The sequence below is a fragment of the Aspergillus welwitschiae genome (genome assembly GCF_003344945.1).
Source record: "Aspergillus welwitschiae strain CBS 139.54b unplaced genomic scaffold BDQ94scaffold_35, whole genome shotgun sequence".
Lineage (NCBI taxonomy): Eukaryota > Fungi > Ascomycota > Eurotiomycetes > Eurotiales > Aspergillaceae > Aspergillus > Aspergillus welwitschiae.
In genome coordinates this window covers 338,823-366,595 of record NW_020798729.1, presented here as the reverse complement: position 1 = coordinate 366,595, position 27,773 = coordinate 338,823, and the positions used below count along the sequence as shown (strand labels likewise).

At 51.4% G+C, this 27,773-nt stretch overlaps 11 protein-coding genes across 11 annotated transcripts; 6 read left to right on the top strand and 5 right to left on the bottom strand.

Moving 5' to 3' along the window:
* On the top strand, positions 1 to 1,094 carry BDQ94DRAFT_150254 (uncharacterized protein; the record flags this gene model as incomplete). Its single annotated transcript, XM_026767547.1, has 1 exon — positions 1 to 1,094. A coding segment is annotated over one exon (462 nt), but the record flags the coding sequence as incomplete, so codon positions are not given.
* Positions 574 to 1,094, bottom strand: BDQ94DRAFT_82755 (uncharacterized protein). The gene has a single exon (XM_026776635.1). The coding sequence runs from the start codon at positions 945 to 947 to the stop codon at positions 639 to 641; it is 309 nt and encodes a 102-aa protein (XP_026622740.1). The 5' UTR covers positions 948 to 1,094; the 3' UTR covers positions 574 to 638.
* A 1,040-nt stretch (positions 1,095 to 2,134) lies between these two features.
* Positions 2,135 to 3,943, bottom strand: BDQ94DRAFT_182256 (uncharacterized protein; the record flags this gene model as incomplete). Its single annotated transcript, XM_026774098.1, has 1 exon — positions 2,135 to 3,943. Exon 1 carries the CDS (start codon positions 3,827 to 3,829, stop codon positions 2,135 to 2,137), a length of 1,695 nt encoding a protein of 564 aa, XP_026622738.1. The 5' UTR covers positions 3,830 to 3,943.
* A 3,848-nt stretch (positions 3,944 to 7,791) lies between these two features.
* BDQ94DRAFT_182254 (uncharacterized protein) lies at positions 7,792 to 10,547 on the top strand (the record flags this gene model as incomplete). Its single annotated transcript, XM_026774097.1, has 2 exons — positions 7,792 to 7,815; positions 8,076 to 10,547. The coding sequence occupies 2 exons, from the start codon at positions 7,792 to 7,794 to the stop codon at positions 10,413 to 10,415; spliced, it is 2,364 nt and encodes a 787-aa protein (XP_026622737.1). The 3' UTR covers positions 10,416 to 10,547.
* A 426-nt stretch (positions 10,548 to 10,973) lies between these two features.
* On the top strand, positions 10,974 to 12,246 carry BDQ94DRAFT_150251 (SCO family protein). The gene is made up of 3 exons (XM_026767546.1): positions 10,974 to 11,501; positions 11,580 to 11,904; positions 11,984 to 12,246. Exons 1-3 carry the CDS (start codon positions 11,055 to 11,057, stop codon positions 12,103 to 12,105), a joined length of 894 nt encoding a protein of 297 aa, XP_026622736.1. The 5' UTR covers positions 10,974 to 11,054; the 3' UTR covers positions 12,106 to 12,246.
* Positions 12,154 to 13,056, bottom strand: BDQ94DRAFT_150250 (molybdopterin synthase catalytic subunit). The gene is made up of 2 exons (XM_026767545.1): positions 12,230 to 13,056; positions 12,154 to 12,174 (listed from the first exon to the last, which is right to left on the bottom strand). Exon 1 carries the CDS (start codon positions 12,787 to 12,789, stop codon positions 12,247 to 12,249), a length of 543 nt encoding a protein of 180 aa, XP_026622735.1. The 5' UTR covers positions 12,790 to 13,056; the 3' UTR covers positions 12,154 to 12,174; positions 12,230 to 12,246.
* Positions 13,057 to 13,727: 671 nt separating this feature from the next.
* On the top strand, positions 13,728 to 16,209 carry BDQ94DRAFT_182252 (carboxylesterase/lipase family protein). Its single transcript, XM_026774096.1, has one exon. The coding sequence runs from the start codon at positions 14,248 to 14,250 to the stop codon at positions 15,970 to 15,972; it is 1,725 nt and encodes a 574-aa protein (XP_026622734.1). The 5' UTR covers positions 13,728 to 14,247; the 3' UTR covers positions 15,973 to 16,209.
* A 756-nt stretch (positions 16,210 to 16,965) lies between these two features.
* On the top strand, positions 16,966 to 19,795 carry BDQ94DRAFT_182248 (transcription factor domain-containing protein; the record flags this gene model as incomplete). Its single annotated transcript, XM_026774095.1, has 5 exons — positions 16,966 to 17,013; positions 17,064 to 17,191; positions 17,256 to 17,551; positions 17,616 to 18,810; positions 18,864 to 19,795. 5 exons carry the CDS (start codon positions 16,966 to 16,968, stop codon positions 19,438 to 19,440), a joined length of 2,244 nt encoding a protein of 747 aa, XP_026622733.1. The 3' UTR covers positions 19,441 to 19,795.
* On the bottom strand, positions 19,313 to 21,309 carry BDQ94DRAFT_182246 (CoA-transferase family III; the record flags this gene model as incomplete). Its single annotated transcript, XM_026774094.1, has 2 exons — positions 19,313 to 20,304; positions 20,365 to 21,309. 2 exons carry the CDS (start codon positions 21,307 to 21,309, stop codon positions 19,516 to 19,518), a joined length of 1,734 nt encoding a protein of 577 aa, XP_026622732.1. The 3' UTR covers positions 19,313 to 19,515.
* A 657-nt stretch (positions 21,310 to 21,966) lies between these two features.
* Positions 21,967 to 24,197, top strand: BDQ94DRAFT_161946 (acyclic terpene utilization AtuA family protein; the record flags this gene model as incomplete). Its single annotated transcript, XM_026769468.1, has 6 exons — positions 21,967 to 22,068; positions 22,107 to 22,391; positions 22,458 to 23,098; positions 23,165 to 23,368; positions 23,415 to 23,554; positions 23,641 to 24,197. The coding sequence occupies 6 exons, from the start codon at positions 21,967 to 21,969 to the stop codon at positions 24,195 to 24,197; spliced, it is 1,929 nt and encodes a 642-aa protein (XP_026622731.1).
* Positions 24,198 to 24,534: 337 nt separating this feature from the next.
* Positions 24,535 to 27,504, bottom strand: BDQ94DRAFT_182239 (uncharacterized protein; the record flags this gene model as incomplete). The annotated part of the gene is made up of 4 exons (XM_026774093.1): positions 24,535 to 25,283; positions 25,358 to 25,471; positions 25,525 to 25,776; positions 25,826 to 27,504. The coding sequence occupies 4 exons, from the start codon at positions 27,502 to 27,504 to the stop codon at positions 24,605 to 24,607; spliced, it is 2,724 nt and encodes a 907-aa protein (XP_026622730.1). The 3' UTR covers positions 24,535 to 24,604.
* Positions 27,505 to 27,773: the final 269 nt, after the last annotated feature.

Genomic DNA, 27,773 nt, shown 5'->3' with positions numbered 1-27,773 from the left:
CTACCGCGACGGCATCAGCGCCTCCAAAACCTCCCATGTCCAAGCCGGCTTTGACGCCGGTTTTCCCGTCGGCGCACAACTCGGCATGCGCGCTGGTACTATCCTCGGTATTCTCGAGGGCGTGTTGCGGGGCTACGACGAGAGCCAGAAAGCCGTGGTGAAGAAGCTGCCGGCGGGTCGGAAGGGCACCACCAGCACCAATGGCACCGCCACTTCTACTTCTACAATGACCGACGAGGAACGCCAGGCTAAGCGAGCAGAGATACTAGCATTGTACCAACAAGCCGTGAAGGAATTGGATGTGCGGAAGGTATTCGAGGGGATCAGTGAGAAGGAAATCTCAGGGGGAGAAAAGGCCGAGGTTAGGCTTGGGAGGCAGGGTGAGGGGGCTGTAGGGAAGTGGGAGGAGAAAGTGAGGGTTCCGAGGTGGGAGGAGAATATGGATGCGTTGGAGATGAAGGATACCGTTACTGCTGAGGGGACGGGGGTAGAGGTGGAAGAGAGCTGAGGGGGTGGTTGTGGATGGGATGGAATGGTACTTTTTTCTTTTCTTCCACCTCTTTAGCTTTCTGGCGGGCCCTTGCGCCTGTCGGGATTTAACTAGAGGATCGGGCCAACGTCAGCCTAGCCTGGCCTTTCTACAAACGACTGAGCAGAAACTTTCCTGCTTGCTTGTATGCAGCTCTGCAGTTCTGCATACGTCGGGGTCTGGTCTCGGGATGGCTACTTGGCTGGCTGGCTGGCTCCTCCCCCTGCTGCTGTCGGGACGGCAGGACAGAATGGCCGGATGGTCGAGATGGGACGTGGCTGCAAGGTACGGAGGGGAATTTGCATGGCGTTGTGCAGCTATGGATGGCTGGGTTGGTGGTGATGGCGGTGGTTCGATCATAAGTACTGGATGTGCATGAGTACGTGAAGTGTAGGTGTGCTGAGCAAACGACAAGCATGGATACCGTCCATCATCAAGGTGTCGGAAAAGGGTTGGAATTGTGAGTGGTGTTCCATGCCGCCACTAAGCCTATCACTCTATACAAAGAAACTTCTTAAATACGATAGACAAACCTTATGTACAAGACCAAATTGACCATTTAGCCACAACTACAAAAGTACAAAACCGCCCAAAACCGGTTTGACGGCGCGAGTCATTCAGACGCCCACACAGTTGTAAAGTCCGTAGCCAGACGCTCCTCATCTCTCAAGGGATGGATATCCCTAGTACGCCGCGCTCTCGGCCGCATCGCTCCAAGGGATGAATGAATGGAGGATAAACCAAGTAGTGACGAGACTAGTTCCCGTCGAATAGCGTTTCCAATTCGGAACCCCTCGCTGGAAAAACCCCACACATGCCGGTGGAAATTCTTTTCAGTAGGTAGGAATCTGGGCCTTTATGGTTCGTTTGTTTTGGTTTATTCGAATCGGGAAAGAGGACATGGTGTTCGTACAAGGTATGGATGGATGGCTACGGTGAGGAATGGGATATTCAATGGTGTTTTGAATGTGGTATCTTTGTTATTGTATATGGTATGTTATGGTATGAGATGAACTCAGGAATTGACGTAGTTTGGAGGGAGTGACAGGCGCCCGTGCGGGCAATTGCAGACAATGGTAGGTAGTGAGTGTCGGTAGTTAGGAGCGAGTGACAGTAGATAGACAGACAGACAGACAAGGAAATGGGTGTCAGGATGGACACAAATACAGACATCAGCATAAATCAGCAAGTGGAAAAAAAGAGTGGTATGAGACCAACTATCGTAATCAATCGTTGCCTCATCGTTACATGAATCATATCGCAGCGCGTTCGCATTGCATCGTTTCGAAGAGACTGCCGGAGAGATTTCCATCTCGGCGGGGTTTCATCTCGTCAAATCATTGATTGGACGCGGGCATGGATGGTTGCCGCGCATCCATCATATGTATGTGGATTGTCATCATCCGCCGGTAGGGATTTTGGCGGGTCGTTGCGTTCAGCGTCATAAACATTAGATCAATCATGGGGATCCATTCAGCATCGTCGGACAGGGCCGTAAGGGTGGTTTTCGGTAGATCGTAGCAAATAGCCGTACATCATTCAACGCCGTATCGGACTTTTGGTTTTCGAACAGGAATCAGAGAAAAGGAAAAAGATCGGAAATAGCTACATGGGTCTGCGGGACCGGGGAGGTGTAATGTCGCCATGACAGCCGAGCACACGCAATGACTCCCACACCCGTTTATAGAGTGGAGGTCGTGCCAGGGACAGAATCGCCTTGTCGGATCGCTCTTCGCGACAGAGGGTACACACTTTCTCCCGCTCTGGGGAAAGTGACTTCTTCGAGTCGGACCGGGGTCGGCGCCGCGACTTCGCTTGCATTGCAGCCGCGGTTGTTCGGTCAATGTCGATGGTGCGCGCTTGACCGCTGCTTCGTCTGGACTGCGGTGGTACTAAGGAAGTCGTGGATGGGGCAACCAGTCGCAACGTCTGAGCCGCAGGCCGCAGAGCTTCTCGTGACCGCGCCTTGACGGTCTTCCGCACAGGAGACGGGCAGAGATCCTCTGGGGGCTGATCAGGCATCGAGGAGAATTTCTCCAAGTGATTGCTGTGCTGACTGTTGGGTGTCTGCGGAGGTTGGAGCTTTGGCGCCGATTTGGCTACCCGGAGATGAACTCGACTGCGGACCTTTTTCAATGTATCCATTGGCTTCTTGGATAGTGACTTGGGATCGACCGACTCGGTGTCCGAATCGGATTCCCACACTGACTGCTCGCAGTAAGCTGGTCGTGACGCAGAAGTGGATGGGCGATCGCGCGCCGAGCCCGCTGTGGGATAGCGCTCAAGCAAGGGCGACCCTGGACTGGGACTAGGTACAGGACTGGGACAATCATTGGCAGGTATAAACATTGCTTTCTCAAAATGAGTGGCGTGTGGCTCCATAGTCACCGGGTTGATCCAAGACGGAGGAGAGATCATCGACGGAGCAATAGGAGGCCGAATTGGGGGAGGGGGGCCCTTCCTGCCGCTATGGGCAATACCATTCCGCGCTCCATTCGGCAGAGATGGCAATGGCTTCCCACGATGGGAGGGAGGATCGTGATTGTCTCCTTGGTGCATGACCAGGGTATCCGACGACGCGTTAGGCGTCGCTGTGTGTGGTCTTCCTTGTCGTACAGGCGTGGAGGGCTGTGTACACAAGGTTACCTGGGACTGATTCAAGGGAGTGGATGAACAAGGATATACGTTGTTTCTAGGGCTGGGTGGGATAGGAGGGGCGTGCACTGGCAGAGGCTCTACCGCGGAGAGGGAGTTCTCTGGGTAGATAGGAGCAGAGTAGTTGGAAGAGAAGGAGCTGCTTGGTGTCAAGTCTGGGGTAGCTTCGGTCTGCACCGAGCTGAACGAGCTGTGGTCGTAATGCCCAGAGGCTGTTCCCCACGGACGGGTTGACGTGACTTGCTGAAGCCCAAGTTGATGTTCTAGTTCGACCACAGACAAAGTAGATCGGTTGTTATTGGATCGCAATCTCGCAGATTCACCGCGTGCAGTGACAGCAAAAGGAATGTCTTTGGAATACACCGAAGATATCATTGAATACGGGTTACCTTCTTCACTGCCTCTCACATCGCGACTACCTGGTCGACGAATGCCCCAGGGAGAGGCGCCTCCTAAATTGTGCTCCAGGTAGAACGGATCAGGGACTGACTCGTCAACAATCTCTGGCCCTCTAACTGTATAGAATGAGGATGCCCGCTTCCTAGGTGGCGTAGCTGTTGGCACAATGCTTGCTGTCTGTGATCGGTTCCGGCAGCTGTGAAAGGCGTTGGATTCGCCGGGAGGCCGAGGATATCCGTCAGCCATGGGCTATGATTCTGACGCCGGTATGGATTTGATGTGGTGCATTCAGACACGCAGAAGTTTCATCAGAAATGAAAGGGACGGATGCAGTTCATACAGGACTAAAGGAGAGACTAGGTAAAAACGAAGGAATGAGGATGGCCAGAAAGGAAGAAAGGGCAAGGGCGGAGGGGATATGTTTATACATATCTTCCCTAAAAATAACAGTGATGCCTATCCTGGCCTAGGGCAGCTCCATTGCTGGATGGTGGCTAGGTCGGGGAGGAGCCCCGGCGCATGCCAATGCAGAAAGGCGTAAACAAAGCTCGAACGTCCGAGCGCACTGACTTTGAGGACCTATCAGACCTTACATGGTCTCCTTCGGTAGGGATGGGATGTGCAGCAAGGCGGCAGACCATAGACGCTGGAGCAAGGGAGGCCGCGGAATCCCGATCCGCAACTTTGTTGACGCGGGGTCCTGGTTTTCTGACTCGGCATTATAACCTTGTGCAGTTTCCCTGGAGTTTCAGACTTGGCCTGAGAATGGAATAACGTCAACAATCGCTGCCCACTGCGTTGAGACTTTCAAGCATTGCAGCCTTGTCAGCTGAGATCCAGGGGCCTGCATCCATTGCCGTCAGCTATCTACTCCCAATGTTCAGGTTTGGCAGCGCAAAAATAGGGCCTGCATGCAGACAGTCGACCGGTCCTGCATGATTGTCCCGCTAGGAAGCGCGGCTAGCGATACCAAAGGTCTTTGTTGAGTGAGGCCTGCCTTTTGCTCCCAGTGTGATTTCGAGCAATTTGCGTAGACAATGTTCTGAATTATACCGGCAATTCCTGAGCAGCGGACACAGACACAGGCTGGGGTCTGTTCCCAGGAACTTGATCCGAGATACATTGAGAAGAGGTGGGTGCGGATGGCAGAGGCAGGACATGCCGGCCTCAACCACGGCTCTGGTGGCCGATCGGCAGCCGATCTATGGGTCTGGCCTTGTCCGTGACCCCCATCTCTTTATTGCGGGTGATTCTTCCGCTCATATACCTCGAGCGAAGATTAAACCGGACTGTCAAAGCTGCTATCTTCTTAGTCGAAGTTTTTGACGTAGCTCATTAGTGCGAAGGCTTCAATGTTCTGAGCAGATCCCGTCCGACGCAGCTGCTTCGTGACAATTGGCTATACAGAGACTATGCCACGACCCGCATTCCAGAATTCCAGGTTGCTGCGGATACTGCAGCCAGGCATTGGAAGGACGGAGATCCTTCCGGTATAAACCATCTTTTCAGTCTAGTCGTCGTCTATCAGGTGGTGCTCTGGGTATAAGAAGGTCTTGCCCCCTCCGCATTTATTCTCCGAAACGGCTGGCTTGCCGCTCTGCTGGACTTGGTACTCAAGTCCTTGCTGTGCAGTCTGCAGAATATTGGCTTCTTTGCCGCAATAGGCTCCCCTAGCTCCTATCCTTGAACCAGCCTGTTTCCTGAACGTGAAATTCCTTCACTTGGTTCCTTTCGTCTGAGGACTCTGTTTGGCACAAAATGCGTCTATCGGCAGCAATTGTCCATGCAAACCGTTACCTTCTCCAGACGAGTAAAAACACTTCATAGTATGCCCATTGCAAATTCAATCACGGTGTATCTTTCCCCTGATTGGCAGAACATCTTCTACCAACCTACACTTTATCCACGTTTCGGATGAACTGATCACTGATCGCATCATGTTCATTTGCGTTTACTTTAAGTGAGGCCACTCTGGCTTTGGGCCAGGGGCGGCTCGAGTGACTGATAGTGCGGCTTTACGAGACCTCCTTGTACAAATTTAGTAAGCATCTAGACCGTCGGGGAAGCACGAAGTTGCATGGCCCGCATTCCCGGACCTGTGCATGACGATGCGGTTTTGCATTTACTCATGCATCTCTCCCACAACCGCTCCGCTGGCTATGCATTCGCATCATTTTTGCACACCAATTCAGTGTAGGTGAAAGATGTCTTATGTGTAGGCTCATTGTAGGTGTGCGAAGCCAGGAGATTGGGCTGACTCCAGTCTAGCCAAATGGAGAGTAGCTGAGAAGCTCCAACCTTTCTTGCTAGTCATTAATATTGATGTCTCCCGATGTACTCTTGCAATGCTTATTGATGTTTCTTCACGGGTAGTTCGGGATGGAGGCGCACGATCCTGACGCATTTTTGCACAGCTACTTGCATGGGGTCAAGCTGAGCTGACTACTTGTACGCAGGCACACACAGTCACTGTTTCCCCTGTCCTTAGGGGTGTCTCCCTTTTGGACTTGTGGATTATTGCTGAAACTTTTTCAAATGGATGCATAAACGGGGTTGAAGATCACTCAAGCATCAATTGATGCACTCGGTAAAAAGTTATGTAACTATTCTGGTGAGAAGTGGCTGTTCTGTTAGAGTGGTGAGACTTACTGCAAGGAATCTCGACAGGTCTGAAACCGGGTCGGACGGATTGCCTCCCTTGAACTCAATTAATACCCGACTCAGTGAGCCCTTGCCTATGGCTCGTCCTTTTGTAAAAATTTACCCTTTGGCTATTACTCCGAGTTTCCACAGGTGTTGCAACATCTAGGTTCAATTTCCACCAAGAGGCTGAAATTGCACCTGGACCCCACGATCAACGCTGAAATCCTGTTTTATAGGACTGGTAGCCCCTCTCAACGAAAGGGTCGTGGTTCAGCAATTGCTCTTGTCTCGTAGGAAACGAGACACAACTGATCCATCACATTTACTCCCCTTCCGAGAAACCCATTCGATATATTTTCCGTGTGGTTGTACCGCTTGTTGTGCGACCGTGGAGGAATAAGCCAACGCTCCATCGTCATCATCACCGGGTCTGTGCTTTTAGTTGGACCCAGAGTGGAGTTTATACGATTGCCGGCCCTGGCCGTGTCCAGGCTCTGAAAAATCTAGCATCGATCATCAAGGGGCCTCTCTTCGTATGGTGCCAATCATCCTATTCTGTTTTAGGCTTCGAGATCAAGAGGCTTTCTCAAGCAAGAAATGACAGCCTGAACTATCGAAACTCTGCCAGAGACCTGATTCAGTACCTGGGCCACTGGCCAGGTACATGGTGGTGCTAGTTGGCAGCTACCTAATCATGGCGTGGAACTAAGTTGAACCCCAATCAGGATTTGCCAGCACACCCGCTGGGGATTGGGCCATTACAACGACAAAGCTTGGACTAGCGTTGGTTTCTATATATATGCCTTTTTCGACGGGGCCATGATGCAATACATAAGTATAGAGCGGGTTTGATATCATAGTCTTAGTAGTAGTGTAGTATGGCGTCCATGGCTAGTGGAGGGAAGAGCGTACGGCCAGGTAAATTGGTTGATGAATGTTTTCATTGCTATAAGCCGATGAGCAACAGGGCTTCGGCGGACAAAGAGAGACATGTATTGCCTAAACTGTGACAACTGATTGATTCACCTTGGGTAGACAATTAGTTTGTTGTCCAACCAACGGGCCATCTGAATCATCGTAATCTATCTGTGCGACCTTTGCCAGTCGAAGGTGGGAAGGTAAGGCGTGTTGTAGGTATTATCTTGGCCTGCAGTGTTTGTGAATCACGGCCATCGGCGGGTCAACCATCCTTCTTAAGTGCCTGCGACGAACATCAGAAGCTGAATCCGGTGCAGTTGGGGGTGGTAGTGCAGATCCAAAGAGTTTCTGTCTCCTCATCGATCGGGAGGGTGGATTTTTTTTGGGTGCCCGGCGTGACTGACAACGCGCTCCTCGTCGATTTTCCCGATCTTTTCCCGTTTCAACTTCCCTTCCTCTTCCACCTCCGTCGCCCGCCTCACAGTTAGCTGTTGTCCATACAACTCAGACCGCTGCTACCCGGCCTTGAATCCTCCGCGGGAGCCATTGGGCTTTCTTGCTCTGCTCCATGACTGCTACGAGCCTCTAGCGGTGCTCGTTGCGGTCTGCAGGGCGCTTCCTGGTACAGGTAAGATCCCGTCGCTACAATGTCTTCCCGATTCCCAGCCATCGTAATTCTGCGACGGCTCTCCTTATTCGACCAGCCACTGCCTCTCAATCCCCTCTCACTCTCAATTTGCGTGGCTCGCTCTGAACTGCTTCCACGCGCCCTTTGCCGTTCTGTCGTGTATCGAATGAAAATACCCACTGTGCAGCATTCTCTGTGCTAACTCGGACATCCACCAGCGGCGGGTTCATTTTGTGTGCTGGATACTGCTGGAGCTCTGCATATTTCTCCTGACACGCTGTCAAAACCCACCTTTGGTTGCAGGGCTCTCGTTCCTGGTCCCATTCTGTAGGGGCTGAATCCCAATTCGCACCCACGTTGTCGTCGCATATTCCGTTTCAGCAACCTCCATCTTCAGCGGTGTCTCATCGCAATCGCGCCGCCTTTGACGAGACCTACGACGTTAACGACCCTACAACACTTACGACCCCTCCACCGCAACGCCAGCAGCAGGCTGCTTCCCGTGTCCTTCCTGACTCCACCCAAGATCCGTTACTTCGACCCTCGAGCGCATTAGGAAGCCCTCGTTCATTGCGGAGAACGGCGAGACTTTCCCAACGACCACCGTCGGTATATGTTTCCGGGCGTCCATCTCAGGTAGAGCAGACTATTCCAGTGGTTGTGCGACCCGTTTCGGAACACCAAAGCGGACTCGCTGCTCTGCGTCCAGCACTGTCTGAGGCGCAAACCGAAGAAGACGACGAAGAGGCCGACTCCGAAGAGGAATCCTCCCGGCGACCGGGCGAATCGTACTGGCCCCATAGGACAACCAGTGTCTCCCCGCGTACCGCGTCTGCCATTCTTTGGACCTTGGAAGAAGCACTTCGCAAACCAATTCCGTTTACGCTAGATTGGGAAGAAGTGAATGCGCCCATGTCTGACGTCGCGGGTGCCTCCGGTCCGTCAGGCTTTAGTGCCAATGGCCGTACTCAGAATGGATCGACTCGCGCCACTCAAGGCCCGGTCCCTGTTAACCCACACCCCGCAAGTGGGGTGCGGACGCCCACGGACATCATGAGGCAACGTCGGGATCGAGAGGCTCGCAAGAAAGCAGAGCAGGAGGCGAGGGATCGGGAGCAGGATGACATCGAGCGCAGACAGCAACAGGAGCAGAATAGGCCCGGTCAAGCTTATGCTGCTGGCGTTGCCGGTGAGAGAACTTCGCAGCGAAGGACGCAAATCCCAGAGCGGTCTTCCACAACTACGAAACGACCAGAGCCCCAAGCCTCTGCGTCTATCCCTGGAACTGGTGGTGCACATGGACCTCTCAGACAAACTACCTCGGCTGGGCAGCCCGGTGCATCTCAACAGCCTCAGGCTGCCCCGCAGAGCTCTGCCGGGTGGTCCAAGCAACAGACCCAGGCGGCGTCTGATCAGCCAAGTTCTCAAGCCCAGCAACAATCTCGTCGCATTCCGTTTCCTCACGCCTTTGAACGATGGGAAACTCTCTCGTCTCATTGGGAGGGCTTGACTGGTTACTGGATTCGCAAGCTGGAGCAAAATAATGAAGCGCTTGAGCGCGATCCTCTTAATCAACAAATGGCACGCCAAGTGACGGACCTTTCCGCCGCTGGAGCCAATCTCTTCCATGCTGTGGTCGAGTTGCAACGTCTGCGGGCCTCATCCGAGCGCAAGTTCCAGCGCTGGTTCTTCGACACTCGTGCTGAACAAGAACGCTCGAAGGAGTTGTTAGCAGAGCTAGAGAGGCAGGTTAGGACCGAGAGACAGGCTCGATCGGAAGCTCTCACTTCATTGCAAAAGTCAGAGAGCGACAAGTTACGCGCCGAAGAGCTGCTGAAAGAAATGCGCCGTGAGTTGCAAATTTCCAAGGACGAGGCCCGCCGCGCTTGGGAGGAATTGGGTCGGCGCGAACAGGAAGAACGCGACCGTACTACATCCCTGCGGAATGGAGAACCTACATTAGTCGGAGGCGTCCAGGTTGTACCTATGATCCCAGGGCCCGCTAGCCGGCATAATACCAATCGCCCGCCAACCCGAGAAAGCCCATATGCAAGTGGTGAGAGCGCCGCGAGAACCACAGCGGTGACAGAAGGTCAATACTACGCCGACACTCCTGCATCTCCTACTGGTACCGATCCTTTCGTGGAAGGCCACAGGCCCATTCAGGAACCTCCGTCATCAACATCTCCGGAAGCTCAGAGACAATACCCTGGACATTTCTATGAGCAGAGCGCCGCATATCCACCTCGGCCAACATCTGAGAATGACGACCGCTCCTACGGCCCCAGCGTTGCCAGTAGCGAGCAAGGAGAAGAAGATGTCGGCAGCAGCTACCGCCGCAACCCGCAGGGTCAGTCAACTGCTTACCAGCCCGCCATGTCCGAAGGCAGCGATGAGTATGAGCATGGGTCAGTAGAGGAAGGTGGATACCCACCCAGCTCCATGCCCACAACATCCGGGCCTCTATACGGAGGCTACACTCAGTCTGTCGATTATAGCGGCTCGGGATGGGGTGTAGGGACAGGTTGGGAATCCGTAACCCCGCGCCATCGTCATCCTACGCGTCTCAGCGATGTAATCGAAGAAGAGGAACCACGGACGACCCCCAGTCGGGCCAGTTTAGCCAGTCGAAGTGTACAGTGAAATACTCCCGACTTGCTCCGTACATACCATCTTTCTACAACCTTCGGGAGCAAAAGATGCATTTCCTTTTTTTTATTTCTTTTCTTTATACCAAGTCTCGCATTGTCTCTACGCCTCGCACCGTGTCAAAATACCACCTGTCGTTTTCGCTTCCTCGGTTTTGCTATTTCTATACTTCATTGTCCCATTATATCAACCTGCGTGTCCTCGTTCCTTCGGCGACCATACATCCCGGCGAGCAATAAATTGCATAGCAAGCAAGCATGTACGACTGCTCCCCTCGCGCAGTGCATTGGACCGGCGTCATTGGACAGGAGGTCGGGTGTAATTTTTGTAATTTTACCACTCTTAATGTCTTCTCAAGCCATGGATACAGAACCCTACATGGGGTTTTTCATCCAATTTCTATAGATGAATCAAAATAGTCCTATAGCCTATTCGACTCATACCAGAACACACGTGACACGAACTTACCTTTATGCCTAAGGCGTAAACGCTAAACCCCATCCAGAAAACAGGCCTCCGGACCGAGCTGTCTCGACATCCAAACCTCCGCCGCGGACTCCGAAAACCACCTACCGCAACGCAAGAAAACTCCGTGCACCAGCCCCCTTCTCCAAACGCGGGCAAATAACAACAATGGCATCGACAATGAGATCCATGAGCAGGATCCTCACAAGGGCATCCCGCTCCGCCGTATCCCCAATTGAACACACCGCCGCGCTCAGAACCCCGACCGGCCTCTTCTCCGCCAACCTCAGAGCAGCCAACAACAGCAGCACCAGCAATGTAGGAGTTCGCCGCTCCTTCTCAACTTCTCCGCTTTGCCTTCGCGCGCGCACAATGGGCCAATTGAAGGCGCGGCACTCGACGGGCCCGTTCTCGTGGAAGGCGGCGCTGCTTTTCGTTTTGACGGGTGGTGGTATGATCATTTACTTCCGGGTTGAGAAGGAGAGATTGGAGCGCAAGCGCATCGCGGAGATGAGTAAGGGTGTTGGGAAGCCGAAGGTTGGAGGGCCGTTTACGTTGAAGGATTTGGATGGGAAGGAGTTTACGGCGGAGGATTTGAAGGGGAAGTATAGTTTTGTGAGTATCTCATTCTTATAGGTTTGGTTGCTTGATGGAGGGGATATTGGAGCTAATTGTGTTTGGTATTCTTGTTAGGTTTACTTTGGATTCACCCACTGCCCTGATATCTGCCCTGATGAGTTGGACAAAATGGCCGAGATTATTGATAAGGTGAAGGAGGCTACGAAGGGCGAGAATATCTTCCTGCCCGTGTTTATTACTTGCGACCCTGCCAGAGATACGCCTGAGGTGCTGCGCACCTATCTGAAGGAGTTCCACCCTGGTATTATTGGTTTGACTGGAACGTATGATGAGGTTAAGCATGTTTGCAAGCAGTACCGGGTGTACTTCAGTACCCCGAGGGATATTAAGCCCGGGGAGGATTATCTGGTCGATCACAGCATCTATTTCTACTTGATGGGTATGTTTTCTCCTTATGCAGCTGGGGGGATAGGTTGAGTGATGCGCGGCACGTGAGCTGACTACTGTTTGTTTGACAGATCCCGATAATGACTTCGTCGAGTGCATCGGTCGTCAGGACACGCCTGAGTCGGCTACGAGGACGATCATGGAACATATCAATGACTGGAAGCGGGAGGGCAAGCCCCTTAAGAAGGACTAAGTGGTGACGTCTCTGCCTGCCTGGATGTGTATCATAGACAATACCCTACTCTGTGATTGTAAAATAAGACTGTCAATTAGCATTCACCATCCATCTCTAATCATTGTCTTGTCCGCTCACCTACCGACTTAATATCCCATTTCATCCCTGTACTAACTTCCCCTCCGCATCCCGATCCCTATTCGCCCTCCACTCCCCCTGCCCATCTACAAATACCTCTTTCTTCCATATCTCCGCTTTCTCCTTACACAGCTCCAGCACCTCCTCGCCAGCCCTCCACGCCGCACCGCGGTGCCCCGCACTAACTGCAATCACGATACTGCTTTCTCCAATCGGCACATCTCCGAGTCGATGCCCAATCACAACACCTAGCAGCTCATGTTTCGCCACAGCGTCCTCCGCGATCTTGGATAACGTCTTCAGCGCGAGAGGCGGGTACGCGGTGTAGCTTAGTTGTGCGACGGGGCGGTCTTCGAAGGAGTTACGTGTCGTGCCGAGGAAGAGGACGTTTGCGCCGGCGTTGGGAGAGGAGATCTTGGATAGTGCGCTCGTGGGATCGAGGGGGTGGTAGGTTAGGGTGATGTGGGTGTTGAGGGTGGGGTTGGTGGTTGTGCGGGGGTAGGTTTGGGGATCGAGATGGGGTGGTAGTTGGTCTGGTTCGGTGGCTGGTGTTGTGGAGGACATATTATGGTCTTGGTTTGGTATCAATACGAGTGGATAGTTGTTGTATGAGTGAATTGAGAGTGATGGAGTAAGTTATCCCTTTGACGGAGGAGAGATATATTATGCCACAGTGGGGAACGGATGGTGTTTATGAGGTGGACGGTGACTTGAGAGATATAATGGAAGAATCCTAGCGTTATTAGGTGCAGTCGATGTGGTGAAATCCAGGGGAAAGCTCTTGGAATGGCACACAGAAGAAGAATGCAAGTGCGAAATGTGCCAGCAACTTTGGGATGTTAGATAGCGGCGTGCCTTATCACGCACCGAAGATGCTGCGGGGAGCTGGTCCTTGATGGAAGGCGGTAAACACAGCTCCGCGCAAACAAGCTACGGAGACGGTTATCTGCCATCAGACAAATCAATTTCTTTGTATTTATTGCCGGCAGATTGGATACAAGATTTCAATAGATCATATAAGCCCATCGTCTACTACATTCATCCCCTCGTTTCACCACAACATGTCATAATTCAAATCAGCTCCTCTTTGAGCACCACCCTCCTCATTTTCATGACTGCATTCATACTCGGATAGAATATTAGTAGGGTTTGGGGGGGAAGAGGGACTAATGTCACTCTCAGTCCAAATCTCGCAACATTGTTGACGGTTGGGTGCGTCGATTCCTTGACATGCAGTAAAGTAACATTGTCCGTGCTAAAGAGTCCTCCAACGCGGGGTTTCTGATGTTATATTGCTCTTCTGGGCTAGAGGGACAAGAATCCAGGGCATGCCCTGCTTCGCTATCTGGAAAACACGGACGGAGCTAAGCTTTCAGCCGCCTTGACCGCGTCATCAAATACGGGGGCAAGCCTTTCCTGTCGCCTGCAGGTCCAGCCATCAGATTGCAGGCCGCAGTACAGATAGCAAGGCAAAAGTAAAGTATCCTCCGATGTCCGACACGGCCGAAGTGGCCAATGCTTTTCGCCTGCAATTTCCTTTTATTGTGGGGATAGAACAAGCACGCGGGGTCGTCCCGCACTAAGGGTCAGCATGTCCAGATCAACCTCACTCGTTTCAATCCACCGTCAGGCCTTCTCTGATCTACTGTCAGGCGTTCGGTGGTAGAAAATATTTCTCGTTCGATTGGTATCTGCCCCGAGAAGTGCATGTTATGCATAGGTGTATATGCAACGTCCAGCCAGGAAAAAGGGCCTTAAGAACGTGTACGGGAAGACCGTCGGACTTCACCCCATCTCCGTTATCCGATGTCCGTAGGGGCACCAGGATTCCTCGGATGAAAGGAAGAAGATCATGGACCGGCAAAGATTAAGCATTGTGGAAGAGAGGGGAAAGGGTAAAGGAGGTCTTCGAGCGAATGGAGTTGGGGGCGGGGGTGGTGAAGAGCAATGGGGAATATAAAAGGAGCTTACATCACGGCGATTTGAATGGGCAATTGGATTCCCTCATCGTGATCCACAGCAATGAAGCTCCTGATTTGGGGCCCTGTGCTGGCCAGTGCCGCCTATGGCCGCGTTATTGGCACGCGGACCCAGTCGAAGAGCACGTTGAGCTCGCCAGTCGCTTCAGTCCAGTCACCCACCGTCTACATCGACACTTACGAGAGTACGGTGCAGGGAAATCGATCGCAATACATCTCTTCGGTCTACAACTTCAAGGCGATTCCCTTTGCCGCTGCCCCGACTGGGGCTTATCGTTGGCGTCATCCGCAACATGTCAGCGGATGGACGGGCGTCCGTGATGCTACTGAGTTTGCCCCGGATTGTCCCCAGCTCGGGTCGAGCTATTATAGCGAGGACTGCCTGTACCTCAACATCTGGACTCCCGACACGGCCACCCTCAATGATGTGCAGAACAACACGGAAACCGGGATTGGTGTGGTACCCACCTCCTCCAGCAGTAAGCTTCCAGTCTATGTCTGGTTCTACGGGGGCCGCTTTAGCTCGGGATCGAGCAGCCAGGCCCTGTATGACGGGGCCGGCCTAGCCGCCAAGGGGGTCGTGGTCGTGACCGTCAATTATCGACTGGGCGCGCTGGGCTTTTTAGCCCACCCGGAACTCAGTCAGAACTCATCGAGCGGTACCTCAGGCAACTATGGCTTAGTCGACCAGCAGGCGGCGCTGCACTGGACGAACGAGAACATCGCCTCCTTCGGGGGCGATCCAACCCGCATTACTATCGGCGGCCAGTCAGCGGGCGCCGCTGCCGTGCTCGATCACCTCAACAGTCCCCTTGCGGACGGGCTTTTTGAGCAGGTAATTGCCGAGAGCGGAGCCATTTACCCTTCGAATCCCCTGATGGGGAGTGTGGCCGAAGGGTACCGCCATCTCGCCGTTGCGGAGGCGCAGGGGACTGCGTATCTCACCAGCCTCAACCTCTCGGGGATTGCCGCGGCTCGTGCCGCTCCAGTCGAGGTCTTCCTGGCCGGCGGCGACGCGGCTGACATTACCTACGCGAATACCGTCTTTGCCAATAATTCGGTCTATATGGAGCCCCCGCTGTTCCGTCCCGTCCTCGACGGCTACGTTCTGCCGGCTACCTACCAGGAGATGCTGCAACAGGGCAACCATACCATCGCCGCGGTGCTGACCGGCGGAAACCGAGATGAGAACGGTGCGACCCCGAACCCCGGGATGACGGTTGAGAGCTATACGCGCCAGAACCATTACGAGTTCGGCAGCGTCGGCCTGGCAGACGAGTTCTTTCGACTGTATCCGGCAGGTAGCAGTAACAGCAGCGCCGATGCCGCCAGCAATACCTTTTATCAGGACCAGACCCGCATCTCCCTGTGGGAGTGGGCCAACGAGTATCAGGCCGGAGTCGCGCGCAATACCTCGGGCAACAGCACCGTCAGGACCTACGCCTACTACTGGACTCATGCGCCTCCAGGCCAGGACGAGGGCGCGTACCACATGAGTGAAATCAACTATGCTTTCAACAACCTTTATGCAACTGACAAGCCTTGGAAGCCTGAGGACTATGCGATCGCCGACCGGCTGTCCAACTATTGGGTAAACTTTCTCCGCTCTGGGAACCCCAATGGCCCAGAGTTGCCCGACTGGCCGGCCAACGATGCCGCTGAGCCGGTGGTCATGGAAGTAGGCGATGCGTGGGAGCCAGTCTTAGTGGCTTCTGCCGAGAAGCGGTCCTTCATGAACAAGTGGTTCAGCAACTGGCCGGTGTACTGAGCGAGCTGAGCTGATGTCAAGACTCGACTCAGCTGCAATAGTGCATGAGCCAAGCCCCGGACTTGATTGGTTACATAGTTGGCAAGAGAGGATTGAATGTTTTAAATATATTTTTTGTTCGCGGGAAGAGGCCATGACGATGAAGCTCCAACTTCGGCAGAAAAGTGATATTTCAAGATGGACAGATGTACATAGGGATCAAAGCTAGTAGATACCTGTATGTCGCCTAAGGCGAGGGTTCAATGTATAATCTATATATCGTCTAATCACATTATACTACTTTGGGTGTGTCGGCAGGAACATCTTTATCCCGCACCTTTATAGTAACTTAACTAAGCTCACAGGCACACGTAATCGGACAACGAACCGGCGCGACAACGAGCCGCCGCTCTGCCTACTAAAAATGTAACAATCGATTCAAATTAGAGTGATTTGACACTATATAGATAAATATGTATATAAATAAACTAAATATTGATTTTATCTAGATATTTAAACCAATTATAATCTTTTTTTATTATAATTACTATAGTATAATAGCTAGTATTATGTATTTTCTAGTATCTACTTATCATAGTATCAAATACGGCAGTATACACCCTTATCATGGCAAATTAACCGCGATTAAAGGCTTTACAGGTAAGTTATAGTATTCTATCTTAGTGGAACTCTCTTTAAATATTTAAATAGCTTTATTTTTGACTGAATTAAGCAAGATTAAATATTGTATATCTTGGAGATATAAGGCGGTGAGGGTCACCGACGGCTCGTTGTCGCGACGCTTCGTTGTCCGGTTAGGTTAGTCAGCCTCGGTTAGTCTAGCAGACCGGCAGCAACGGCGCGATCTTGAACCAACTAGTTACTATGATCAGTGAACTTTGGTGGTTCCTGTTTGCGACAGACTATATTTGCAACTAAATACCACAAAATAATTGCATTTGAAGTTTTGCAATCTGTTTCGGACCCATCATATTCACCAAAGTTGGAGGAGAGATGAAAGGAACACAATCATCTACAGCCAATGTCATCCGGCGAGCTAAGGTGGGTTTAATCTGAAATTATATAGTAACACGCTGACTGATACACTTAAGGCATGCAATACATGTCGGCGGAAGAAGGTTAAATGTGATGGAAGGCGACCAATCTGTTCACCTTGCCACGCATTCAATCTCTCTTGCGGATATCAAGATGTCATGGACAGCCGGAAACGCGATAGTCGGTAGGTGCTAGGCTCTCCTATCCAGAAGAAGCTACCATGCATCACTGATGACTGATGGGCGTAGGACATATGTTGAAGAGCTAGAGAAGCGAATAGAACGTATGCAGGAGCAATTGGAAAGTATGACTAGATCTGGAATTGGAATCCAGCGGGGTGTGGAGAATACTCGACGATCACGATCAAGTTCGCCGGGCCAATCAGTCGAGAGCACTACTGACTACAGGGAGCCAGAAGACCCGGCAGACGGAGACAACATCCCTAGAATGCCTCAGGTACCACCTGACAAGGGTCTTCATCCTTCCGCCGAGAACGATCAATCTATTGTCATCGACTCACAGGACGGGAAAATGCGCTATTTTGGTAGGTTGCGATATCGTCGTCTGATTTATGTCCAAATCATTGACCATATTCTTTTCGATCTTAGGGGCTTCGTCTGCCTTTTCTGCACTGACCAATGCCAAAGTAAATGGGCTAGAGACCCAGCCACATACCGGAAACTGGCGACACGCAGCTCAAAGAAGTGCTCATCCATGGCAACTTTCAAACTGGATCCCCCATGTTCTTCAAGATGGCCTGGAACGGCGCATTTTCGAACCTCTGCCATGTAAGGACACAACGGTGCAACTAGCCAGAGAGTACTTTGCAACCTTTAACCAGGCAATTCCTCTTTTTGAGGAGGCGTCGTTTATGAGGTCGGTCGACAGACAATACTCATGGAATCCGGATGATAGTGCATCATGGTGGATCTCTCTCAACGTTGCTCTCGCCATATCATATAGAGAAAGGGCGCATGCATCTCCTGGTGCTAGTGACAACTGGAAAAGATCATTGGGTCACGTTAAAAATGCCTTGAACGCTGTCGTCGACGTTTTCCTTCGAAATACTGACATCGCCGCCGTTCAGGGTCTTTTGGGACTGGCGCTTTACTTTCAGGGTACACCTAACCCACAGGCTCTCTTTATGTTTGCAGCTGCAGCAATGCGTCTGGCCCAGTCAATAGGACTGCATAGGGAAAACGCCTCTGGAGCTTCACCCGAGGCGGAGCAAAGGCGAAGAGTGTACTGGATCGCTTTCATACTCGACTCAGACATTTCCATACGGGTGGGCCGCCCGCCGGTCCAGGATATCGAAGACTATGATACACATTTACCGACAGAGAATCCTCCTGATGGCAGGGGCGTATTAACGATTGACGGTACCAGAATAAATTACTTCCGTCTCCTTGCCCAACTAGCTCAGATTCAGCGGCTTGTTATTAGACAGCTTTACACGGTAACTGTTCGTCAGAAGTCGAGTGATGATGTTATTGAGAGAATAAAGTCTTGTGAAGACGCGCTGTTGAGCTGGAAGAAGTCTATACATTCGAAGCTTCAACCCCAGCGCACATTTTCTTGTAAACCAAGTTATTTCCTGCAACATGTTCTTCGATTACATTTCGCATATAATTGCTGTTACTCAAACCTTTATCAGGTATGTGTGTTTCAAGCAAACGCTATCGAGCGGTCAAGGCAGGGAACGGACGAGAATATTGCGCCAATTGTTTCACGCTCACTCGACGCAGCACGTTCTGCATTGGCCCTGCTATCACATGTACATTCGTTCGGTTCTACCTACAAATGGTAGGTACTTGTCGCCTACTTCAAGAGATTTACGCTGACCTTGATTGTTGAAGGAACATAATCTACTTTCCAGCGGCAGCATGTGTCCCTCTTGCCCTAAGGATACTCGCACATCCTACACATTCAGATGCAGGGGACGACCTTTCAATGGTCCAGAATGTTGTCAGGTTCCTCACATCTACTTCTTCCGAAGAGCCTAATACATATGTCGACTTTATATTGGGCATGTGCTCTGACTTGGAGCGTTCTGCTAGGAGAGCCTTCATGACGGCGCAACCTGCCCGCCACCACCACCCAGCAACTATGCAGAATAACGAAAATGACAGGCCTAGTCGATCTGGTCATGGAATAAATCAAAACACAGTTCCCAACTTTTCCGACGCGTTACCGACTTCTTTGGGCAGCACTTCTGCGGCAAATATGGGGAGCACCCATTTTACGAATATGGTGCCGCAGGGCCCCTACTCAGATATTGGTTTTCCGGAATCTTCTAACGAGGTTGATCTGTCGGCTAACTGGCAGTGGTCTCTACCGCCGTTTTGGAACTGGCAGGATCTTGCTTCAGTTGCGCCTTTGTTTTCGGTCGTTCCGGGAGTGGATGTACCAGAGGCCAATATGCCTGATACTTGAGATGTGATTGCTCGACTTGACGGAAAATCATTCCATACTATATGAATATATAACTCTCCATATCCCAAATTATCCTCAAAGCCAATTGATATTTCTATCATGATGGCAGTGCGGGACCGGAGGGGAAGTCCATTTTGGAGTCGACTCCTCAACACCTAATTTTGCAACAGGCTTCAAGAGAGTCTGGCGGCCCCATGGTCCTGGCTCCTCGAATGTCGTCATGAACCTCGAGTCCTCATCTAAATCATGAGGCAACCCTCGTTTCCAGCCATCAATGACTGGGACCAGAACTTCGGAAACGTACTGATCAGGGGTAATCTCCTTGAACCCAAAGCGTGCGATTGTGTCTCGTACCACCTCAGGGGGGTATAATCCTACCTCCTTCTCCAGTGCAATTGCATCAGCAGCAACCAAAGAGCTAGTGATGTGATATGAGCCGCCTTCAACTGCCCGTCTCTTTACCGCAATCATGGCGCCAACCGCACCGACAATGCCCGTTATCATATCAGATACAGGGAGTGGTGGCAATACACTCTTTCCTTCCTCATAGCCTTGTGATCGACCCATTACATATTCGCTTCCAGATGCTGCATCTCCAATTTGCTGCCAACCAGGACGCTCATGGAATGGGCCATCTGGACCATAACAGTTCTCGTCGACGTAGATGATTCCCTTGTTCCTTTTAGCTGCCATCTCTAGCATATTATGAAGGCCCAATCCTTTCCGCTCTAGCGAGCCCATTCGGAACCCTTGGATGAAAATATCAACATCTGCAAGGAGCTCCTGCAGTCGTTCCATGTCCTCCGACTGAGTTATGTCGAGGTCAATTGTTCGCTTTCCCGCATTCAGTGTGAGCTGAAGTACCTATCACCCAGGTTTTCGTTAGTAGGCTTCTTCATGACGTGGGGGTGAGGCAAAACATACGTTAAGGTCCACTAGTCTGCTACAATTCACACGGATCACATCCGCCCCGTAGGATGCCAAGGTAACGCCGATCTGCGGTCCAGCAATGATACGTACCATCTCTAGGACCTTGATCCCAGCAAGTGGCCGCTTGTCAGATAGATCCTTAACGAGAGGGACTGGAGGTGTAGGCTTTGCATATGTCTCGGCGGTCACATTGACCAAGGGGTATCTGGACAGGCGTTTACCGAACTCCGTCTTCCTCCAGCCTTCCGGGGAGTAGCAGATGCTACCACACAGGCCATGGCGCACATTGTGCATCTCAAGCTCATCGGGCGACCACTTGATAATATGCTCTTGGATGTAGTCATAATATTGTTGGGGTGTGCTGAATGTCACATCAGGGTTGATTCCCATTGTCCTGAGAGCAGCGTTTGCGTCGAGTGAGCCATGAAGCTGGTACCACACTCGGGGGTCTTTGGTTTGGTAAATAGCAGTTGCCCGGCTTGCTATCCCCTTACCGAAGCCTTGTTCATAATTCCGCTCGAAGAGTGAACCCAACTTCCCAGACCGTGCCAGAGCAGATATATCCGAGCCATTTATGTACGTGGTGAACACAGACCCGAGCCAGATGCCTGCATGGTCAGTGTTGACTGTTACGCTATTCTCGGTTGCTGGCTTCCCATCGCGAAGTTCAAGAAGCTCATTAGCCACTACTCCCCCCATGGCATGAAGAGCAGCTGATATGACGGGTGATTTGATCGGACCTTGAACCATAGGCTCAGGCCCTCCTTCGAAGTGAACGGTATCCCATAGTGCTTTGTCCTGGGTGAAGCCAGGAGTTCGAGAGGCGAGAAGCTCAAACACCCGACGGGCATCTACCGGTACTGGAAGCACAGTCTTGTCGATGAATGTGCCGGGTCCGTACACCTCCGTCCCGGGAACGGTTTCGTGGGCCAGTGTCATAGTTGAGTAGAGTTATGACGGAGTTATCAACGAGTGGGAACAGGAATATTTGGGAGATTCAGTCTAAAATAGAACAGAGAAGAAAGCACAGCAACAGAAACCCCTTGCGTTAGCTGTCATATTCATATAGGAGACAAAGCATGGTCCCGGACATTCTGGCTCCACGGCCCGCGGGGATTCCTTGTCCGAGGCCCACGGCACAGTGACCTACAAACTGGAAATGATCAACTGATCCATGACGTTGTTATGGGGCTCTGATTGATCGGTGGAGACTTTGTTCACCATACTGCTTCATAAATCGGATACAGTCTGGATACTCATTTCATATCCAGTGAGGGGTCTTGCCACGGGCCACGGGGACCGGAAGGATGAAAGGTAAATCATAGCCTTTTGGGGATACAGATACCACGAAGCAGAGGGATGCTACTGGTCCGTTCGGATCAAAGGGTCCATGCTTAACATCCTTGGCTCAAAGGCTGCTCGTTATTCGACGACGAATTTCTTTGTCCAGTTTCCTGAATATCCGAACGATGGCCGAGGTACGGGAACTTGGTATATAAGGAGTGGTTCATGTATACCAAGAAATGCGGGGAAAGCGTCCATCGATCTTCAGAGATCATCTCAAGTAACTACTACAGGGCTTGACAACTTGTAATCATGTCAACTTCGACGGAGACACGCCCTGTTAGGGTGGCCAACTGCTCTGGCTATCATGGTGGGAAACCCGACAGTATGGACGCGTTTCTTAGAGCTGATGTGGTATGGCAGGCGACCCAGCGTATGAAATGTACCGACAGGCAACCCTGGGAGATGTTGATTTTATAACGGGCGATTATCTGGCGGGTAAAATACACTGCTCTCACTCCGATCGAAACCAAGTTTTTGCTAAGCTCGAGTGTGCAGAAGTCAATCTTGCCAACAATGCCCAGGTATGGCGAGAAGGAAAGCATCCTGGATACGAAGCTACTGCCTGGGAAGGCCTACAACAGACCATCGAAGTAATTGCACAGAAGCGTATTCGAGTGGTTATCAATGGCGGTGCTTTGGACCCTAAAGCTCTTGCGTTGAAGACTCAGGCTCTGGTATGCCGCACTGCTTCTGCATGTTAAACTTTCACGATAATACTGAGATGGCTGGTTATTCGATAGGTCTCCGAAAAGAAGCTCGATCTTCGCGTTGCGTATCTCTCAGGCGATGACATGTATGATCGCGTTGGACCAAACATGCCAGTCACCAAAGAAGAGCTGACCCATCTTGATGCCGGGAACTCGGATGTGGTGCCTTCAGATCTGACGTACGCATTCCTGAACACACAAGATGGGGAGCCAGTTCCAATGGTATCGGCGCATGCGTACTTGGGTGCCCGTGGTATTGTGGATGGCCTGCGTCGAGGCGTCGATATCGTCATCTGTGGCCGCGTTGCAGACGCTAGCCCTGTTATCGCTGCGGCATGGTACTGGCATGACTGGTCGGAGACAGACTATGACAAGCTTGCCGGATCGCTGATTGCTGGTCATCTGATTGAATGTTCGGCTTATGTGACTGGCGCCAACTTTGCTGGGTTTGATAGATACCCTCTGGATGATCTTGTTGCTCCAGGCTTTCCGATCGCCGAGATTGCCGCAGACGGCACCTGTGTTATTACGAAGCACCCAAACACACAGGGTATAGTTAATGCAGACACTGTTTGCAGTCAGTTCTTGTATGAACTACAGGGGACTACCTATCTCAATAGTGACGTGAGTGCCTATATCGCCGATGTTATAGTCACAGACGTGGGGAAAGATAGGTAAGCGCCTCTGATCCGAATATTTGGATTAGGGCATATAGCTGATCATGGCCAAAACCTACACAGGGTGCATGTATCGGGTATTCGAGGATCGCCACCACCCCCGACGACCAAGCTTGCGGTCTTTTACCCAGGAGGATACGAGGCCCAACTTCTGCTGAACGCAACTGGGTATGCTACGGATAAGAAGTGGGATCTTTTCCAGCGGCAAATGCGCCATTTCCTTCCTGAAGAAGTAAAGCAAAGCTTAGAGACCTTGGAGTTTCAAAGGTATGGCTTGGCCTTTACGTGCGCATTCACGGTCTAATATTCGCAGGATTGGAACTCCCGCCGCCAACCCAGCCTTTCAGGCTGAAAGTACTACGTACCTGCGCGTATTTGTTGCATCCCGATCAGAGGGCGCTGTTCTTGCTGTGGCAAGGGCTCTGAAAGATATCTCTCTCAAGCATTTCTCAGGTACGTCACCCAATGTAGTTCACTCAGTTCAATATAAACATAGTTATATAAACTGCAGTCATCTGACGGGAAGTGTGAATACGTAGGATTTCATACATCACTGGATACCCGAACAGCTATCCCCTTACCATTCCTCGCCTACTACCCAGCCCTGGTCAAACAATCCGAGATCCAGGAAAAAATAAACCTGGTCGACGCGTCGAACTGCATCAGCTCATACGATACCGGCCATCCCCCACAGTATCAAGATCTCACACCCCGGGAGAACTACGACCCAGCAGATCCACAAATATTCACAAGTCCCACTAAGAAACTTCGCTTGGGAGACATCGCTCTTGGTCGATCAGGCGATAAGGGTGGGAATCTCAACTGTGGTCTTTTCGTTGCGAATCCAAACCACTGGCTCTGGCTTCGATCATATTTCACCAGAGATCGAATGCGAGAGCTCATAGGCGGGGATTGGAACGATAGCTTCTTCATCGAGCGCGTCGAGTTCCCGAATATCATGGCTGTGCACTTTGTCATCTATGGAATTTTGGGACGTGGCGTGAGCAGCTCGAGTCGGCTCGATGGGTTTGGAAAGGGGTTTGTTGATTACATCCGTGATAAGATGGTGGATGTTCCTGTGGAGATTCTGGGATGATGTACTCGTATGGGCATACGTTATTCCTTTGTGAAATTCCCTTTATTAAATCAATTAATGGTATATGTTATTCGTACTTGGGCTGGAACCGACGAAGTCATTCACCACAACAGTAGTCATTTGGGATCACATTGGGCTAGTTCGCTTTTGGGGTTCATTTCTCTGGTTCTGGAGCTTGCTCTGTAGACTGTTTTTATATGGGGGAAGGAGATAAGAGCTCGGAGTCCATACATTAAGGGAGTTTTTGAGGTGGGAAGAAGGAATTGTGTGGGTTCTGCGGCTGGAATAGATGTCTAGCGACTAAGTTATGGCTGATTGATTTTCAGTCTGTTCTTCCCTTCAAGCTTGGACTCAACATCCAGGATTTTCTCAGTTGAAGAGAGTTCGCTGATAATCATCTTATACATCTACCACTCAAACACCACCTTCCCCTTACCCGACTCATACTTCACCTCCCACCCATACCTCCCCTTCGTCAACCCACCAGTCTGCAACCGAACTGCCTTCGCCCCAGCCGCAGTAGTAACAGAATACCCCACCGCAGCCCTTGTAGCAGGCACTCCCTCGGAGCCATCAGCCCGATCAACCAAATCAACCTCCACCCTGCTCTCACCATACAAAACCCTCACCTCCGAAATCGCACCCGCATCAATCGAAACATCCAGTCCCAGATCCGCCAGATACACCCTCCTCCGAACAGTATCGCGTGGCTGCACAACAACAGTACCGTTCCCCCCAGCAGCCGCAACATTTCCTCCAAAACTCACCCATCCGAATTCAGGATGCTTCAGCAAAACCGTCACAGCACCGAGTACCTGACCAAGGAATCCGGGTCCATAGTCGCCTGTGTAGTCGTCCCAGGCTAATGTCTCCGGGAAAGAGTGGAAAGACATGGATCCGAAGCCGTCGTCTGCGACGTTGGTCGTTGGGCCCTGGTTACCTCCATAGCCGATGCGGAGGTCGTAAAGACTTGATTGGCTTGTGGGGTTGGTGAGGGATCGGTAGTTATCGAGCATGGGGAGCGCGTTGAGGCTTGAGCCGTAGTGGTGGATTTGGCGTTCGATGCGGGAGAGTTTTCCTGCTGTTCTGTGATAATGTTAGGGTACTAATGTTGAATTGGGATTGGTACGAGAGGAGTCTGGGAACGAGGAAGGACATACGTGAAGTCCCAGTACCGCCGAGCGTTGCCGTTCCATCCCCAGTGGGCTACGGTGGGCATGTATCCTCTGATGGAGGCGATGGTCTTTTGTGCCGTGGATCTGTAGTTGAAGTATCTAAGGGTAGGTGTTAGTTAATTGTTGGAGAGGAATAGTTGGTTCGGACATACTTGGACCATAAGTATACACCCTCCTGTCCTGTGCAATCCCAGGCTTGCTCGCTGCCGAAAGGGTCTTCTTGTGTGGACCATGCTTTGGCACGACTGCGCATGATATCTTCCATTTTTGTTGCTTCGGAGGTGTAGTTCTCGGCTTTGAGATCGTCTAGCAGATACATCCACATCGTTTCTCCCATTAACCCAAGGTCACCATAATATGTATTCTGGCTTCCATCTGGTTGCGACCCGAATGTGAATAGAACACTTTTTGCACCTATTAGCATGCTTTCAATGCCTTGCGACGGAGACTTACGTTTTGTATGCCTGCAACAAGTACCACTGCGGGGGCCGTAGAGTCAATACACTCGGGGCGATCCGACCAGCGCGGTATAAACCCCAATAAAGACATGATACATGAACGTAGTCATACGCTCTGTCAATCAGGTAAGCGGCTTCCTTATCCCAACTCCCAGCCCAATAGATATCAGGATCATAATTGTAATCTGGCATGACGTCTGGATCGTAAAAGAACAAGCTCTTCCGGACACCGTACTCGGTAGATCCGTTGGTTATTTGTAATCGGGACCAAACGGTCTCATTGACGAACTGTTCCAGCTTGGTAACTTCAGATGCAACAGGCTGAATTGTCTGCTTCATTGCAGCGACAACAAAGGATCCGGCACCTCCTTCGTCGCTTAGACCTGCTATCCATACCCGGTTATCCTGGAGTACTGGACCGTTCACAGATCGGTCGTGGGTGATGATGGAAGGAGCGCGCCCGAATGGATCCGAAGTATTCGTATACCACTGGTTTTCTTCCAGAAAACGGCCAGCATTGGAGAGAGTACTGGGTCCAGCATCTGTGATGTAGTAATGCAAAGCATGCTTTAAGCCCGTGTCGTATACAATCTCAACTCTGCATCTGCCGAAAGTGTCCTTGTTCGGTACTAACTTATATCCAATCCAGGTACTGCTCCTCAGGTCCAAAGATGTGGCCGAGATACAACCATCCGGGGAAGCATCCACGGAGTCAGGTTTAAGCGTCGTGTTGACAAATAATCGCCCTTCAAGGTCCTGAGTCAACACATATCCCGGAATCCCAACAGCAACCGGATGCCCGAGCGAAGAAACAGTAGGCTCGATTTCATCGACGGTTGAAACGGCCGTAAAACGCAGACCGAAAGAGATCGATTCGCCTGGCGACAAGGTCAACGAGGTTGGCGGATTCCAAGGCTCAACGCCCTTCCATTCTTGTTCTGCATAAGCTTTGGAGTAAACCTGCCACTCATAGTTGCCCTCGAACACTTGACTCTGATAAGCGAGAGAGGTATCAGTGTCCTCTGTGAGAAACCTCCATGCTTCAAATTTTGTATCGAGATTTAGAGGAGTAATGACGAGGTGCGGACCCTGTCCGAGCAGCCTAGTGACCTGCGCATAACCGGCTTGGAGGCCGATGAAAGGATCCACCAGGACACACTTCTCTCTTGTTTCAACTGCTGTCCGGTCCGTGAATATGCTGTTGAACTCGATAGGAAAGCCAAGGCTGCCGATCTCGATGGGTTGAGAGTTTCCATTCCTCAGGGTGAAGTTGACGGCCAAGTCTCCTTGGTACTCGATCCAGTTCCGGGTGATGAACAAACGGTCATTGGTAACGTCCCCGATCGTCTGGTCAAGATCGGACGATAGTATGGCTTTTGAAGAATTGCCCTTAGTAAGAGAAACACGATCCTTCACAGTGTCTGCATCGATCCACGAGTTGGCATTGCCAACTCGGTAGCGTAGAGTCAGGTCCCCAGTGTGGCAGTGACCATTGCCGCTGCGATTGGCGAAGACATCGTAGGGGGAGAAGTCGAAGGATGGATCCAACGATGATGTGAGTGATTTTAGTACTCCAGAGTCATCATCAAGAACGCCAGTGAAATGCTTGGTGGAGAAAGTTGTGGCATGTGTGAAGGGTAATAACAATGGAAGGATGCACAACAGGAGGTTCATTTTGAAGATTACCTACTGTAGGGCTTGGTATTTCGATTTATTGTTAACCCATCTCCTTTTATTCACGCCAGCCTGCGCTCTACACCACTCCACAAATTAATGTTACATCCGTGCTGCAGGGATCGGCATCTTTCCCGGAATGAAGTCTGGATTTAACCGGGAATTGTCTGATTCTTGTCCAGGTGCGGAAGCTCATCGGAGAATTTCCTAAATAGGCTACAATCTTGCATCTATCTGACACCTACTATAGCCTGGGATTACTGCAAGAG

Bases quoted from the DNA above. Each gene is read 5' to 3' on its own strand.
- BDQ94DRAFT_182252 (XM_026774096.1), top strand. From the start codon at position 14,248: ATGAAGCTCCTGATTTGGGGCCCTGTGCTGGCCAGTGCCGCCTATGGC.
- BDQ94DRAFT_150250 (XM_026767545.1), bottom strand. From the start codon at position 12,789: ATGTCCTCCACAACACCAGCCACCGAACCAGACCAACTACCACCCCAT.
- BDQ94DRAFT_82755 (XM_026776635.1), bottom strand. From the start codon at position 947: ATGCTTGTCGTTTGCTCAGCACACCTACACTTCACGTACTCATGCACA.
- BDQ94DRAFT_150251 (XM_026767546.1), top strand. From the start codon at position 11,055: ATGGCATCGACAATGAGATCCATGAGCAGGATCCTCACAAGGGCATCC. The intron at 11,502-11,579 runs GTGAGTATCTCA...TATTCTTGTTAG, and splicing joins TGAAGGGGAAGTATAGTTTT to GTTTACTTTGGATTCACCCA. The intron at 11,905-11,983 runs GTATGTTTTCTC...TTTGTTTGACAG, and splicing joins CATCTATTTCTACTTGATGG to ATCCCGATAATGACTTCGTC.